This window comes from Momordica charantia (genome assembly GCF_013281855.1).
Source record: "Momordica charantia cultivar OHB3-1 chromosome 6 unlocalized genomic scaffold, Mcharantia_2.0 BLBB01000006.1, whole genome shotgun sequence".
Lineage (NCBI taxonomy): Eukaryota > Viridiplantae > Streptophyta > Magnoliopsida > Cucurbitales > Cucurbitaceae > Momordica > Momordica charantia.
In genome coordinates, this window is record NW_028275164.1 from 27,002,855 (window position 1) to 27,018,960 (window position 16,106).

Here is a 16,106-nt window from a genome sequence, read left to right on the forward strand (position 1 = left end):
ATCTTAACCACGATATTTGCATAAATCTTTATTGCACTTATATATTTTTAATTCTTTTCTTCAAAAAAAAAAAAATAATATATATATATATATGTATATATTAATTATTTTTTAAGGAAAATATTTGGCACTGTAACCTCCTTGAATCTCAGGTTAAAATATTAGGTCCCTTTATTTCAAAGGTGGAGGAGTATGAAAGATTCATGGTTTCGTTTTTGTTTTTGTTTTTGTTTTTTTAGTTAAATTACAAATCTTGATAAATGTTGCCATATTCACCTTAGCATTTAAAAAGTGTTAGCAATTTCTTTCTAAAAAAAAGTGTTAGCAATTTTTACTCTCTAATACTAATCAAAAACAAACTCTAATTATAATTTTGCATTTTGTTTAAGACTAGAATTAAATAAATTCTAATAAAAACCATACTCTTTTGTTCACCTTTGGTTTAAATAAATATTTTTAAAATTTTAATAAAAGTTTAAAATTTATTGAATGAATTGCCATGTTAAAATTGTGATGGAAACAAATGAGATAAAAATTAAAATAGATGAACCAAAATTATAACCTTTAAAAGACACAAGTACCAAAATTGAACGCAAAATTAACCAACATTAAAAAAAAAATGATCAACAACAATATATCAAAATAAACAAAAAATATATATATGAACCAAACAGAATAATAATATAATTAAACTTATTTTTAATCAACCTTTTTTTTTTGCACCCATAATTTGAAAGCCGAATGTTGATATATTTATCAATTTTATAAAAGAAAACGTATACATAACTATATCTACTTATTTATTGAATGGAATTTCGAAAATGACACTAAAAATAGTATATTATACTCATGGTATTTGATTTTCAAATTTTAAAAGATAATAAAATGAGAAATTCCAATTGAAGCGAGCATAAAATAGCTTGATGTAATTGACATATATCTCACAACCAAGAGTTCGATACTCCACTCATACATGTTGTACTCAAAAAAATATCGAAATTCAAAATAAGTCACAATATCTCAACTACCATATTTAAAATATCACACTTCTTGAAAAGAAAAATAAAACCCAATGTATTATTTCTACAAATATTTATTTATTTTTTAAGAATATATAAAAAATAGTGACATATAATGTTTTATTATATTTCTGAGCAAGGGCCCATTTGGTTCAGAATTTTATACACGTTTATTGAAAACGGGTATAACCTGCATATGATTTTTTGGAATATTTCTTAAAATATAAATGATAAACAAAGAAAATTACTAAATATGCTTTTTAAGAGGTATTTAAGGAAATGACATAAAATAAATATATTTGGTCAAATGTTGCATAAAGTTAGAATTTCTACAGAGATTGTATATTCTAAATCAAACTTAAACTCTTTTATTTTAGGTCATGTTTACTTATTATGAATCATAATGGAAAGGAATCGAAATAAAAAATCAATTAGATTCTTGAATGTTGTTTACTATAAATTTTTTAGAATCAAAATCAAAATATTATAAAGTTGTTTATAAAATCATAGGAAATGGAAATAGGAATCAAATATATAACAATTATTAGTGTACTAATTTCTTATTTATAGCAAATGACAAATACATTATGGTGCTAATCTTTTTAATTAATATTGTAATAAATATTATTATTTTATTATTTTATTAATGATAAATACTTTTTATTATAACAATTTATTTAATATTAACAAATTAAATTAAAATAAATTACATAAACTAACGTTTTTATCCCAACAATCTATCATTTAATATAAATTATTATTAAATTTTATTGTTATAATATATTAATAATAATGACTTTTATTTTAAAAATTTTATTAATATTAATTAATAATAACAAAGTGAAATTAAAAAATTAAATATTAATTTTAAATATTTTTTAATAAAATCACATCAACTAAAAAAGTTGCGTGAGATATTATTAGAAGACGAATTATTAGTAATATAAATTAACATAATAATAATAATAATAATAAAAATTGTAAAACAGTTAATTAACAAATTATAAATATTAATAGATAAGAGATAAATTGTAAAAATGGTAAAGTAATTATTATAAAAGTGTGGGGTACGTGGAATAATGAATATGATGAGATTGAGACTATGCAAGGGAGTGATTACAAAGTTTGAGGTGATTCCAATAATTAATTTCATTCCTACAATTGACTAAACACCATAAAAGAAAATGAAAATTTTGGTTCTCGTTCCTTATTCTCATTCCTTCGAATTAAATGCCTTAGTTCAACAATATAGATTATAAAAGTCCAAATTTCTAATTTTTTTAATCAATAATATATGTCTATCAATTATTCTTTTTTTTTTATGGCTACCCGTCGAACTTAAAATTAAATACAATGAAAAATACGCTGAAAACTCACACGTTATATTTGAAAAAATAAAATAATTTTTTTAAATTTTAAAAAGAATACGTATTAAATTTATGGTGAGTGAAATATCTCATAAACAATTTATAAAAATATAACAAGAATTCGAATGCCACCAAAAAAATCCTAACAAACTTTTTCTATTAATATATAGTCATAATATCCGCATGTCCACGTCATGCACTCTAATTCTCCACTTAAAGTGGGATTTATACTTTTTATATATAAAAAAATATAAGGGACATTTGGCCTCGATATCTTGAACCTATGAATGTTAAGTTTGTACAAAATCACGGATATTTGGATATATTGAACCTGTGAATGTTAAGTCGGTACAGAATCACATATATTGAGAATTGTGTAGCTTAGATTTAAGTAGCCTGTTTTTGAGGCGTAGAGTTAGATAGTTTGAATTTGAAAAACTATATTTGAAGTATAAATTTAGATGGCATTGATTTGAAAAATATTTAATTATATCAAATAAATGGTTATATTTTATATTTATGTTTATTTTAAATTTGGATTTTAAATATTTTGTTTTAATTGTATTAAGTCGATTATTGACATGTAATTGATTTAAGTTCGAGTATTAGTTGTTCTAAATATAGTGATCTTTTCAATATTTCTCAACTATAATATAAATTTGTAAATATTCTTCAAAATATATATAGACAGTTATATATAAATCCATGCAAAAATATAGATAGTTAAATTATTATCCATGCAAAAATATAGACAGTTAAATTAAATAAAACAAAAATATATCTTTCTCTTGCTATTTAGGTATCTATTTGGTTATTTTACTTTTAAAATATTCATTTTAGTCAAGTATTTTAAACTTTGATTTATTTTAGTTGATGTACTTACAAAATGTTTGTTTTGTTTTGATCCCTATATTTTAAAAAATGAACGTTTGGTCCTTTATTATTATTCTTTTTAATATAATTTTTCTATTATAATTTTAACACGACACTACACTTAATATATTTATTGAGATGTAACCATGACTTTATATTAAATAGTTTTCATTATGTGTAGAATTTGTGTAAAAAGTTTGAAAATAGAGACTAAAATTGTCAAATTTTAAAAGTAGATATATCAAAATGAACCTTTTGAAAGTAAGGGGATCAAACTAAACCAAAGTTAAAAATATAATGACCCAAATAGTAATATATTAACCTAATTTTTTAAATATAGATTTGTGATATTTTAATACACTAAAGTATTTTTTGTGTTATCTTATAAACTAAAATTTGTCAAAATTATCAAATTCTTATCGTAACAAAATATTTTACTATTAGGTTATTTTATTTAAACAAAACCAAAATTAATGTATTGTATCATATTCATAATTCATACAAAAAGAATATTTATTCCATAAAAATTATATTAATTTTCTAGTTTCTAAATTTGTATTGATATTGTAGTTCAGATTACAAATTTTATTCATTATTTATTTTAAAAGGTATAATTATTTTTGGACGATTTTAGCCAAACTCTTCTCTTGATAATTTCAATAAGGTAATTAATGTCCTTTTTTAAAATTTAGTAACAAAATGTTTAATTTACCTTTATATATCTACTGTAGTAAAAGATGGGATAGATAGTATAAAATATAGTACAAAATTTAAAATAAAAAAAAAGTGATATATCTTTTTTAGAACTAAAAAAATTATATAATTCAATCCAAGATTAACTTAGATGTGATATAGGAACAGTAAAAAAAAAGGTCAAAATTACGTTATATATAGAAGGAAAAAGAAAAAAGTAAACTTGTGAGTGAAATTTCTCAACCTGCAATTTTCCAAAAGACTCAGACGTTGGACCAGCGACAGCTGTAACAGCACTCAAAAGGCTTGGATACAAAACGTTTGCTGTCATTCATTAAATTTCGGTCCGTAAAAAATTAGTTTTTACCGCTGTACTACAATTAATTAATTAATTTAAATCAAATCGAATCTTGACATTAATTAGTGAAATGAATGCCTTCCTTTAGTTGTGTTTTATTTTGAAAATAAAATTGATTTTTACTTTTTTTTTTCCGGTTAGAATAGTTGCGCATGCAAAATCAACTATATATATATAGTAATAGCCAATATCTTATTTATTGAGCTATACTCATATTAAAAATTGATAAGATTTAATAATTTTCATTTAAACTTTAATTTTCATCAAAATGATGTGTACACTTATGTAGGTGGTGTAGTTTGTACCTTCTATTCAATTTATACTAATTCACCCACTAAATTTAATAAAAAATGAGGTAAACATTTATCAAAATTTCCATTTCAATAAAAATTCAGTTTTGTATAGAATTAAATTTGATTACCCAATATTTATCTCATCAAAAGAAACAAATACCCAATATCTATCATTCAATAACTTCCCTAAAATTCACAAATTAAAAAAAAGGGGGGGAAATCCCTACTAATGTATCTCTAAAATCTATTGATTTCATATCAAATATATTGATATTTTATGGTTCATTAAAGGCATATGCATTTTTATTCTTTTTCACAATTTTTCAAATTAATGTCTATCAAAATGTAAAAATTGCAGCAATTATTTAAATTTAAAGGTAGATATTATTGATATGCCTTTCAAAATTTAGGGGTAAATGAGGCTGTTTTTTGTATACATTAATTCTTTCTACTGTGTTAGATATTTTTTTTAGTTTGGTTCGGGCATGCATTTTAGTATTATTATGTTTGAGTACTTTATTTGCTTGATGTTGTGTCTAGATTTGCATGAACGAAATTTCTAATATTTTCGTAGTACCTACAAATTTTTTTCATGAATAAAATTAGATTCTGAAAATTTTGACGATATGCTCATGTTGCAAGAGCAATATCTAGACTATCGAAATATTTATATGACTTGATTTTAGGTCTTTTATTTTCTAAGTTTGACAATGGGAGAGAATGATATATCCATTAATTTTATAATGGATAGAAAACTTAATTCATTTAGGGTCGAATTGACCCACATACTAAAAAACATACATTGAAAATTTATGATTAAAATAGTAGTTTGGTCCCTAGACTTTCAATTCATTATTTTAGTTGATGTACTTTTAAAATGTTCATTTTGATCTCTGTACAAATACTAAAATAAATTAAAATTCAAAAGTACAGAGATAAAAAATGAATGATCAAATTAAAAGTACAGTAACCAAACTAGTATTTTAACCAAATTTTATTAAAAGTAATTTTTTTAGTACAATAAATAAGGGTGAGGTCAAAACTTATGACCTGTTGATCAAAGAGACCGACATCATGCGGTTGAACTAAATTTGAGTATTTATTAAAGGTATTGAATGTTTTATTTTACACTTCTACTGGACCTAATTGTTGTACTCCGTCTTCGAGGTTGTCAACAAGTTGGACTCTTTATTTTCCCATAAAGAAAACTTGTCAAGGAAATTGCTGCTCACCTCCCAAGTCAACCCTATCCATTTAAATTGACCATTCGTTTTTTCTTTTCTAAAATATAAATATTTTGAAAATCCAAACAAAAAATATTATTTTCAAAGGTATAATTTTTTCTTATTATGATCATGGTGATCCGTGAATGTTAGTTCTGTTTGATTTATTTTAGGTCAACTACACCAAACCAATCTATCTCGAATTCGTATTTTAAGAAATGAAATATTAAATTTGGTCCGGTTTGATTTATTTTTGTTTAGGTTGATATGGTTTTTAATTTTTTTAATATTTTCTAAAATGTTCTTAATTTTTGGACTTTCAACTTTGTTTCATTAGAGTGTATATACTTTTAAAATGTTTATTTTGGTGGATGTGTTCTTGAATTTTTAAAATATTCGTATTGGTCCCTTGTACCTTAAAAAATTATTGTTTTAATGTTTATTTTCGAAATTTTAACACAAATTCTACACATAATAAAAATCTTTTAACATAAAATCGTACTCATGGTTATATGAATATATTGAGTGTATAGTGCCAGGTTGAAATTGTGATAAAAAAATAAGATTAAAAATAAAATTAAAATAACGAAATTGTCACTTTTTTAAAGTACAATTTAAGAATCATCAAACGAATATTTTGAAAGTACATGAACTAAAATGAACAAAAGTCAATGACCAAACTGAACCAAAACTTAAAGTACGAGAATCAAAATAGTACTTTTACCTTTTTTTTATTGTTAGGTGAAATTACCTACCAAGTTTGGACAAATTGAAACCATCATAGTGGCTCATTGGTCTAAATGGACTAAAGTTAATTAAGAGAGGATGAGTTCAAATCTCGTAGAAGTTCGTCTAAAATAAAGACATTGTGAAATAGCCCTAAAATAATACTGAAAAGCAACACTTATACACTTTAATAAATGGAGATACCAGTTTCCACCCATGTCAACTTTTCCATCGTTGTCTCTCTATTGCTTGTTACTATTTTTCGTGGAGAACTTTCAAACATTTTTGCAATTATAATGAAATTTATAGTCATTTACATTATGATTTGATTTATTATTCTATTAATTAAATCTCACATTACTTTCCACCCTAGAATAATATCAAAAAGAATTTTAATGATGTGTATATGTCAATTACCTTTAAGCTAAACTCGCTTTGACGTCTATTTAAGATTTATTTTTATATACTTTAAAAAATTATTTTTATTATTCTAATTGTTTATTTTCAATTAGATTTGACTTGTTTCTAGAAAACTTGTTGAGTTATCAACAGGTTAATTATTTTAGTATCCCTTGTTTAAATAATCGTTTAACAAAGAATCACGAGAAGATCAGTTATCTTTATCTTTTTTATTTTATTTTTGAAAACAACTCCCTAATTGATTAATTAATTCTCTCTCTCGCTCCCCTCCTCTCTCTATCGGCCATTTGCATCGATCAAGCCTCCGCCGCCGAACTTTCAGGCCACCGTCAGCAACCATCTTCGAATCTGGATTGAGATTGGAGGCTTTGGTTCTCCGCTCTTTCATTGGATTTCGGTGGAGGGAAATCGGCGAGTGATAGCGAGAGAAGAGGGAAATTCGGAAAATTCGCTAACAATAGCGGAGAAATTCACTAGTGATAGCGAGATATTCAAGTGAGAGAATTGGGAGCGGAGCGATGCCGAGAGATATTGCACGATAAAGGTATTTCATGATGAAAAAGTGCCTCCAATATAATGTTAGGCTGCCATTTAAATGACAAAAAGAAATTCCATCGAGACCAGCTACAGATACAATGGTATGATATTATTGTAATATTGTCTGTTTTGAACATAATTTTCACAGCTTTGCGATTTTATCCTACAAAATCTCTCATACAATGGAGATATAATAATGACATTGTAAAATAAACCTTGATTATCTCTTGTGAGGAGACTTTAGTAGTGAGCTTGTAAATATAGTTTAGGGTAAGCCTAAACATGGACCACACACTCGGGCTTTTTATTTTTTTACAAAATAAATTTGTATTATGGATCGAGTGAGTTTGGTTCCACTCACTTGCACGTCTTGGAAGCATTCCAGTAATACAACGATTTAGCATCATTAAGGTCGTGTCGATTTTGCTTTCAAGCAATGGTCCTATATATTCATAGCACAAAAAATTATTGCTTACGGTTCCATTTTTGTCCTTTTCCAACAATGCTTTTAGGTCTGACTCGTGTTAATTATGTAACATATATGATTTGGCTGACTTAAACATTTTGTGAGGGCTTTGTCGTTGATTTCGTGAATTAGTTGGTAACAATTGAATCAAATATTTTGAGTTTGAATCCAAAATGAAGAAAACAAAAAGAAAAAGAAAAAGAAATGATTTTCAATTTCCATATCAGAAATAATAATGAAGGCATACTATGAAACATAAATAAAAATAATAAAGATGAAACATGTGAAGAAGATGATGAGGGTGAAGAAAAAAAGTAAAAAATAAAAAGGAATGAGAAAAATTATACATTGTTCTATAGAAAGAAGTAATTAATTTGTAACTCAACAAAGGTCAGAAATAACGAACGTTATCATATTTTATTCACACTCAAATTAAGGTTGTCTACAGGCAATTTCCTCCTTCCCAACCCCATCATATCCTTTCATTTCCACTAGTGAGTGGTGAGACTCAATTTTCTTTTTTCCCTTGCGACATACCTTACCTTAATTAGAAAAACAAATATCAAGAAGGGGCGGGAGGGATATAAGAGTTTCGAAAACAAGTCTTAGAAAAGGATGGAATTTGAAATGACAGTAACTTTACCAAATTAAAAAAAATACAATACCTATTTATTGAAATTTCAAAATTAAATAATCTCGTCAGCCTTTTATTTATTTATTTTTTAAATCTTAGCAAACTTTTTCTTTCAATATATGGATTCAAAAAGTGGAAGTCAAAGTTTGTAATAATACTTCGTTGAATTGAATCGGAGAGTGGAGAAACTTTGGCTCAAAGGGCATAAAATAGTTTGACATCACCCAAATAAAATTACAGTCGGTTTCTTCGATCCCGACAGTTACTGACTCCTAATCTTATATATTTTTTTTAAAGTAAAAAATAAATACTTTAAATATATATTAACTATGTTGAGATTGACAAATTGTGGCAATTTCAAAAGTTTAAAAATTTAAGCATAAACAACCTGAAAATTTAGGTTGGAAAACATTTCTTTTTTTTTCTTTCTATTTTTGAAAATTTAGTTTACAAACACTATTTATAAAAATGATAAAAAAGCATACAAGTAGGTACAATATTTTAAAACATAAACAACAAAACGAAATCATTATCAATGTCTTAAAAACCAGTCTTTTAAAAGGTAAAGACTTTTTTGAAAAATATATTATTGGGTTCTTAAAGCATACGTATATGTTTTTTTATTATTATTTTATTCAAAAAGTGATGCCACCAAATTTTGTCCAACAAAACCATAGGAATTGGGTTTGAAGAGAGTTTATTATTTATTTATTTTTATTTTAAATTATTATTATTTTATTTATTCAAAGTGATGCCACCAATTTTGCTCCTAATACCATATATTATATAATATAGGAATTGGGTTTGTGCTTATCAATATTGACCAAGCTTTGAACCCCACCTTGACTAAACAAGCCATTGAAAAACAACCCTCTTTTTAAGTTCCAAGTTTACTTTACAACTAAATTCGATTTTAATAGAATTAAAATGAAGTAATAATTTGGACCTAACCTTTTAATATTAATTTGTAACAATTTCATTTTAAAATTTGTAACCATTTAATTTTTATAATGAAAAATATCGTTAAAATTTAATGTAATTTATTATATCTATATAGATTCATGATCTAATTAGTACTATAAAAATTAGATTATTATAATAAAATTTAATACTTAATTTTAATATTTTTTTACGATATTGAATAATCATAAGTTTTAAACTACGAATATTAAATTAAAACTAAATAGTTATCCATTTAAAAGTACATGATTAAATTGTTATAAACTAAATTATTACTCTAATGAAAATATATGGATAAAAAATATGTTTGAGTTTTTTTAATATTCTTCAATAGGATATTATATTTAAATCCTTCTTTTTTTCACCCCAAGAAGAGTGCAACTTGAATTATAATTGCCCCACCTAATACTTTTTGACAAATGAGCTTTTCCATATTTTCAACTTTTTTAATAGATATTTGAAGCGTGGAGAACAATGTTTTGTCATAAAATAATAAATATTTAACAACATGAGAATTGAAACAACGACATAAGTATTTATTTATTATTATTGTTTCTGTTGTTGTCTTTTTTTTTTTCTGTTGTCTTTTTTTCTTTTCTGAAGAAATCAAGACTGTCACTTTGCTTGGTATTTATCTTACGCAGGTTTCGCCTTCTTCTCACAATATGCAAAAATTTTCATATTATTTATTTTAATTTATTTTTTTAATAACCTTTATATTTAACTCAGTTTTACTTTGTCAATTTTAATCTTGAATTTTTATTTCATCCAATTGAATCTGAAGTTGAATGAGTGATCGAATTAATTATTTTTTGTAATGTTAGATGTATTTTTTAACTTAGTTTCTATTAAGTTATTTTTTAACCGTACTTAAAAGTTGCTGTTATGTTTAAATATTTGTATGTGGTTTAGTTTGAGTTTGGTGATCTTTTTTAAGTGTTTTGTTGTTGAATTTTGTGGGGTTTATTGGTGGGTTTAGGGAGTAACTTTCTAATTTAATTTTTGCCTATGTTATTATTTTCTTATCAAGTATTATTTTGTAACTTTTTTTTCTTTATTTTTTTAATCCATCCAATGCTGCCCCGACCATCTTACGTGGTTTCAATATTTGTGATCCGACATTAACACATTAAGGTACATATACTTAAAAGTCGCATAATTTATGTTAAAAGAGAAATAAAAGTAAATCAGAATATTTTATAAAATAATGAAAGCTTAAAAACAAAAAGAGAAATTTTGAAAGTTGAAATATGTACTTTTTAATCAAACATTTTCTAAATTCAAGGACCAAAATAAAGAAGTTTGTAAAAATACAATAACAAAAATACATATTTTGAAAGCATACGAAAATGAATTAAAGTTGAAGATATAAGGTTACAAAATACATTGTTCTTGTCATTTGTTAAAGTAACGATTTAGTCTCTAAACGTGACGATTTTGTCCCTAACAATTTAGTTCATGGACTTTAGTATTTAACAATTTAGTCCAATTTAGTTCGTAAAAAATCTCATAAAAATTAAGTGTCATTTCTTTTTATCATTTAACGATTTAGTCTTTGTAATTCATAAAAACAGTTGGTATTTCGTCAATTTATTGATCTACATATATGAGAAACTTAACGAAATTTTTTTCAATAAAGATTAAATTGTTACATACTAAAGTTCATATACCAAATTGTTAACAATTTGATTATATAAAAATTAAATCAGTAACTAAATCATTACTTTAAATGAGAGTAGAAGGACTAGATGTATTTTTCTTTTACCGAGATATAAAGATTAAATTGGAATCTTATTTTATTTTTAATATATATAAAAGACTCGTAGGATTTTGATATTACTATTTTAGTTAGGTAAATACTATCAAGTAAATGCAATGTAATTATTAATTATATATCCAAATAAAAAATCCTGTCCCTCGCACAGTTAGACAAAGATTTTATTTTATTTTAAAAAAATTTTCTTGCAAGGAAAATCGGAGGAAAAGGGACGCATGTGAATGCGATGACTTTTCGTCAAGAAGCCGTCGGAATCTTCTTTTAACCGCGCGCCATGCGTCACTTGTTCGATGCAGTTGGTCGCTCGAATTCATGGAAATCAGCGCAGAATGTTGAAAGGTCTTTCTTCTTCTCCTCCTCTTTCCTGGTTTTTTCCGTTTGCGTCCAAAATTTTGATTCAGTTCCATTCCGTAGCTATTTCTTATGGATAATCAAAATCTTTTCTCCCGTTTACTACACGACATCTTCTTCTTTTGATCGTAACCGTGTCTACGTAGGCTCTGCGCTGTTTTAACTGTTCAATCTCGTTTGCCGCTTTTGGTTCGACATATATGTGGGATTTCTCTACCGTGTAGCACCGCTTCGTTCAATTGTTTGTCGTGTTCTGATTTTGCGTATGTACATTTCTTAGCATCCAAGCATCTAGTTCAATTTTCCTCAGTTGATTGATTTTGGACGCAATTTGCTGGTTTTTCCCTCTTTCTGCTTGTGAATTTCTAGTTCCGTTTTCAATTTGACTTTTGTTGGTGTTCTGGAGTTCTGGATTGGGTACGGGTACCCTTTCGTTTGCAACTTCTTTTTTTGCGAGTGAGTTGGATGATAAAAGTCACCGCCGCTTGAGTTTTAGCTTTTTTTAAGTATGGGTTGTTTCTTCAATTTTAAACGAAAAACTAAGATCAAAAGAGGTGTTGGAGAATCGAATAAGGAACTGAGCCAAAGGAATAAATCGGATCGTAAAACTACCAATCGTGGGATTGAAGCATTGGAAACTTTGCCTTTGCCGCGGAGTATACCTGAATTGTACAAAGAGAAGGAACATACTCTGAGAGTCTTCACTTTGGAAGAGCTAAAAAAAGCGACAAATGGGTTCAATAGGACGCTTAGGATTGGAGAAGGCGGCTTTGGGAGTGTATATAAGGGGAAATTAAGGCTTGAAGGTGATCGGGGAGATGAAATCATAGTTGCCATTAAGAGGCTCAAGCCAAATAGCTCACAGGTAATTGCTACTTTTTCCTTATTTGCTGCAGTCAAGGAGCTTAAACAGAGCTTCAATTATCGTTTTTGTTTCCTTATCTTCTGTTTTCATTTTATTAGGCCATCTCCCTTTGTTTTGGTCACTCTTCATAACATTATTTTCTTCTGCTGTACAAGGGTCATAAACAATGGCTTGCAGAAGTTCAATTTCTTGGTGTCGTTAGTCACCCAAACCTGGTAAAACTTCTGGGATACTGTTCAGAAGATGGAGAAAGAGGGATCCAACGACTGTTAGTATATGAATTCATGCCTAACGGAAGCCTAGAAGATCATCTCTTTAGCAGGAGTATGCCTCTTTTGACTTGGAAATCAAGGCTACACATTATCCTTGGTGCAGCTCAAGGATTGGCTTATCTACATGAAGGATTAGAAGTCCAGGTACAGTCTGTGTTATTTAAGGACTAGATCACTCTTTTGATGCATTTGTACTATAATGATCAGCTGACATTTGCTTCAATTAAGATTTCATGCTAAGTTTCATATTGTTATGCCTTTATGTCCGGTTGCATATGCCTTTTGACGAGCTGACTAGCGTTTCATTTTAAACAACTAATGTTGAGTTGCTGCATTCATAAGGACTGATGGTTATTAATGACTTGCTGTATTACATAATATTCAATTCAATCTTTCCCCAGTAACTTGATACGTTTTGCTTGCTCTGAATTTGTAAAGGTGATATATCGCGACTTCAAATCATCAAATGTGCTATTGGATGAAGAATTCTCTGCAAAACTTTCAGACTTTGGGCTTGCTAGAGAAGGACCGACTGGTGATGATACACACGTGTCCACTGCAGTAAGTTCCTGACTTAATGAGTTTAATGAAGTTCATTTTAGCCTTCAAGAAAAGCCATTTTTGTAAGCTTGCTTTCAATTTTCTCATTCAACAATGAAAGCCCCAATCACATCTCTAACAAAAGTTTACAACACTGGTATTCTGTAGAACTAGCTATCCTATGATCTAAAAACTATGCGCATTATAGTTTTGACGTAGTAATTTTGCTATTTTGCCTTCTAGAGTTGGGAAAGGTTACAAAATGGCTGTTCTTTTAGAAGTCAAGTTACTCAACTTCGTATTGATTTCTACCATTGTAGTAAAACTTTGTAGATTTATGAAAAGAAGCATCAATAGTGTAGTATGATCACCCTGTAAATCTGATTTTTGCTGGTTGCACAATCATCAGGTGGTTGGGACATATGGATATGCAGCGCCCGAATATGTCGTCACTGGACATTTAACAATGCAAAGTGATATATGGAGTTTTGGAGTAGTGCTGTATGAGATCCTGACGGGTAGGCGGGCTCTGGAAAGAAATCGACCAACGGTTGAGCAAAAGCTACTGGAGTGGGTGAAACAGTTTCCTGCAAACAGCAAAAGGTTCAAGACGATAATAGATCCTCGGCTTCAAAACCAGTATTACCTGGCTGCAGCTCGAAAAGTAGCCAACTTAGCCAACCAATGTCTCAACAAGACTGCAAAAGATCGACCAATGATGTCGGAAGTGGTCGAAAGCCTGAAGCAAGCATTAGAAGAATCATAGGAGAGAGTTTAGTTAAGAGGATTCCTGTTGGTCATCCGGGTGTTAAGTGAGAAAATCTGAATTCTGAAATGGCTGATGCTGAAACTTCTCATCTCAACAACAGCCACAGAATAATGAAACAAATTGGTAATTGAGCAATCAATTTTTTGTATGATGGCTTAGTATAGCCCTGATTATTATATTAATATTGCTCTGATTATTCATCCATCTGAACATAGTCCTTTTTCTGTTATACCTTTATTTATCATCAAAGAAGTAGAAAGATTAGCTGATCCGGATTGATTGGTATTTTGTAGAGATAATGTGTTAGATAAGTTATTTTGCAAACTTATTTTCACAAATGGTCCAATGCTTACAAATTTTACCGTCTTAGATTTCTAGATTTAAAACTTATTTTAAATATCAAATTTACCCTTATTTATGACATTTATATTTATTATAATTTATCTTTTATTTAAATGCAAAAGATTAATATTCCAAATTTGATTTTGTAAACATTAAATTATTTTGGGACCAAAATCAATCATTCTCATAATTTCCTAATTTACTCCTTAATGTATTTTACTAAAGAATGAAATTTATTACAAAATATTCAATTATTATCATAATCTCCCAATTTACTACTTAATATATTTTACTAAATAATTAAATTTATTACAAAGATTTTTTCATTTTATTACATTTTTTTTGCCAAATTTTAATAATATAGTCATTATAACATACACTTATATATATATATATAAAAACTATATCCGACTACCTTTTTAGTTATATGGAAATATAAACTATATCCGACTATAAACTTAAGCAACATTTATAAAGTATAGATGATTATATCCCTCTATAATTAACAAACAAAGCAAATAACCTGCAAACCTTCCGGTCGGCGACTAGACAATGGTCGGAATAAACGGAGGGCTGGAATGATCGACACGCAGTTGTGGAAACTGAACAATAGAAGAAGAAGAAAAGTTGGAGGAATGAGGTTTTCGAATTTTTTCAATAATGGAGTATTTTGGGAATTTGATATTTTTCACTTTGGAAGTCTAATTAAACAAAATTTAAGGGATTTAAAATGCAAGTAATCAGTTTTGGATTTTTAAAATTAATTAATTTTGAGGTGATACACAAACGATATATTAGTAAATTGGGTGGTGGTATGAGGTTCATGACAAAAGTGTAAATTTTATACCATTCAATTCTTGTAATTATAGTCCTATCAATCTACTCATCCCTATTCTGTACCGTTTTTCTAGATCATCAAATGTATTATGTGGCTCAAAGCTTTGGGCCTAAACTGCTCGAAGCCCAAAACCGATCGACTATGAATGGGCCTAAAATGCTCGAAGCCCAAAACCAGTCTGATCTCTCTCTCTATTAGCCTAAACTACTAGAAGCCCAAAACTGATCAATCTTGAAAAGTTTGAGATAGTAGCTGTATTTATACTGCTATCTATACTATATTAAGAAGGTACGATGTAGGAAAAACATTTTTGGACACTTTTACCCCCTACTAAATTTACAAATTTACAAATTATGCCATTAATATATTATTACAAATATTAAATTAATTATTAATTATTAATGATCAATACTATAAATGCATGGAATATCAAAGTTAGAATGCAAAAAGTCTTCCAACAACATAAAATTAATTTTTGTTTAATTAAAATTCATACTAGAATTTCAAAGATTTTTAGAATTTGAAAAGCTTTTGTAACGTTTTATCCTCTACTACTATAAAAATAGGTTTTCTTCTACATGTTTTTTACAAGTTTCAATATTTTTTTATTCTTAGTTCCTTGAAATATCTCTCAAAGATGATTCAATCTTGAAAACATCTCGAGATATTTGTGACATATTCATCAAGTTGCAAGAGAGGCATATGTTGAATCTACATATCTCGAATACTAGGTTTGTAACATTACCATTCCACAATTTTACAAAATTGAATAATAGTATCTGT

At 27.4% G+C, this 16,106-nt stretch overlaps 1 protein-coding gene across 1 annotated transcript; it reads left to right on the plus strand.

The window, feature by feature from the left end:
* Positions 1-11,581: 11,581 nt before the first annotated feature.
* LOC111026051 (putative serine/threonine-protein kinase PBL19) lies at positions 11,582-14,347 on the plus strand. Its single transcript, XM_022304017.2, has 4 exons — positions 11,582-12,562; positions 12,718-12,978; positions 13,273-13,395; positions 13,784-14,347. The coding sequence occupies exons 1-4, from the start codon at positions 12,206-12,208 to the stop codon at positions 14,138-14,140; spliced, it is 1,098 nt and encodes a 365-aa protein (XP_022159709.2). The 5' UTR covers positions 11,582-12,205; the 3' UTR covers positions 14,141-14,347.
* The last annotated feature ends 1,759 nt before the right edge of the window (positions 14,348-16,106 follow it).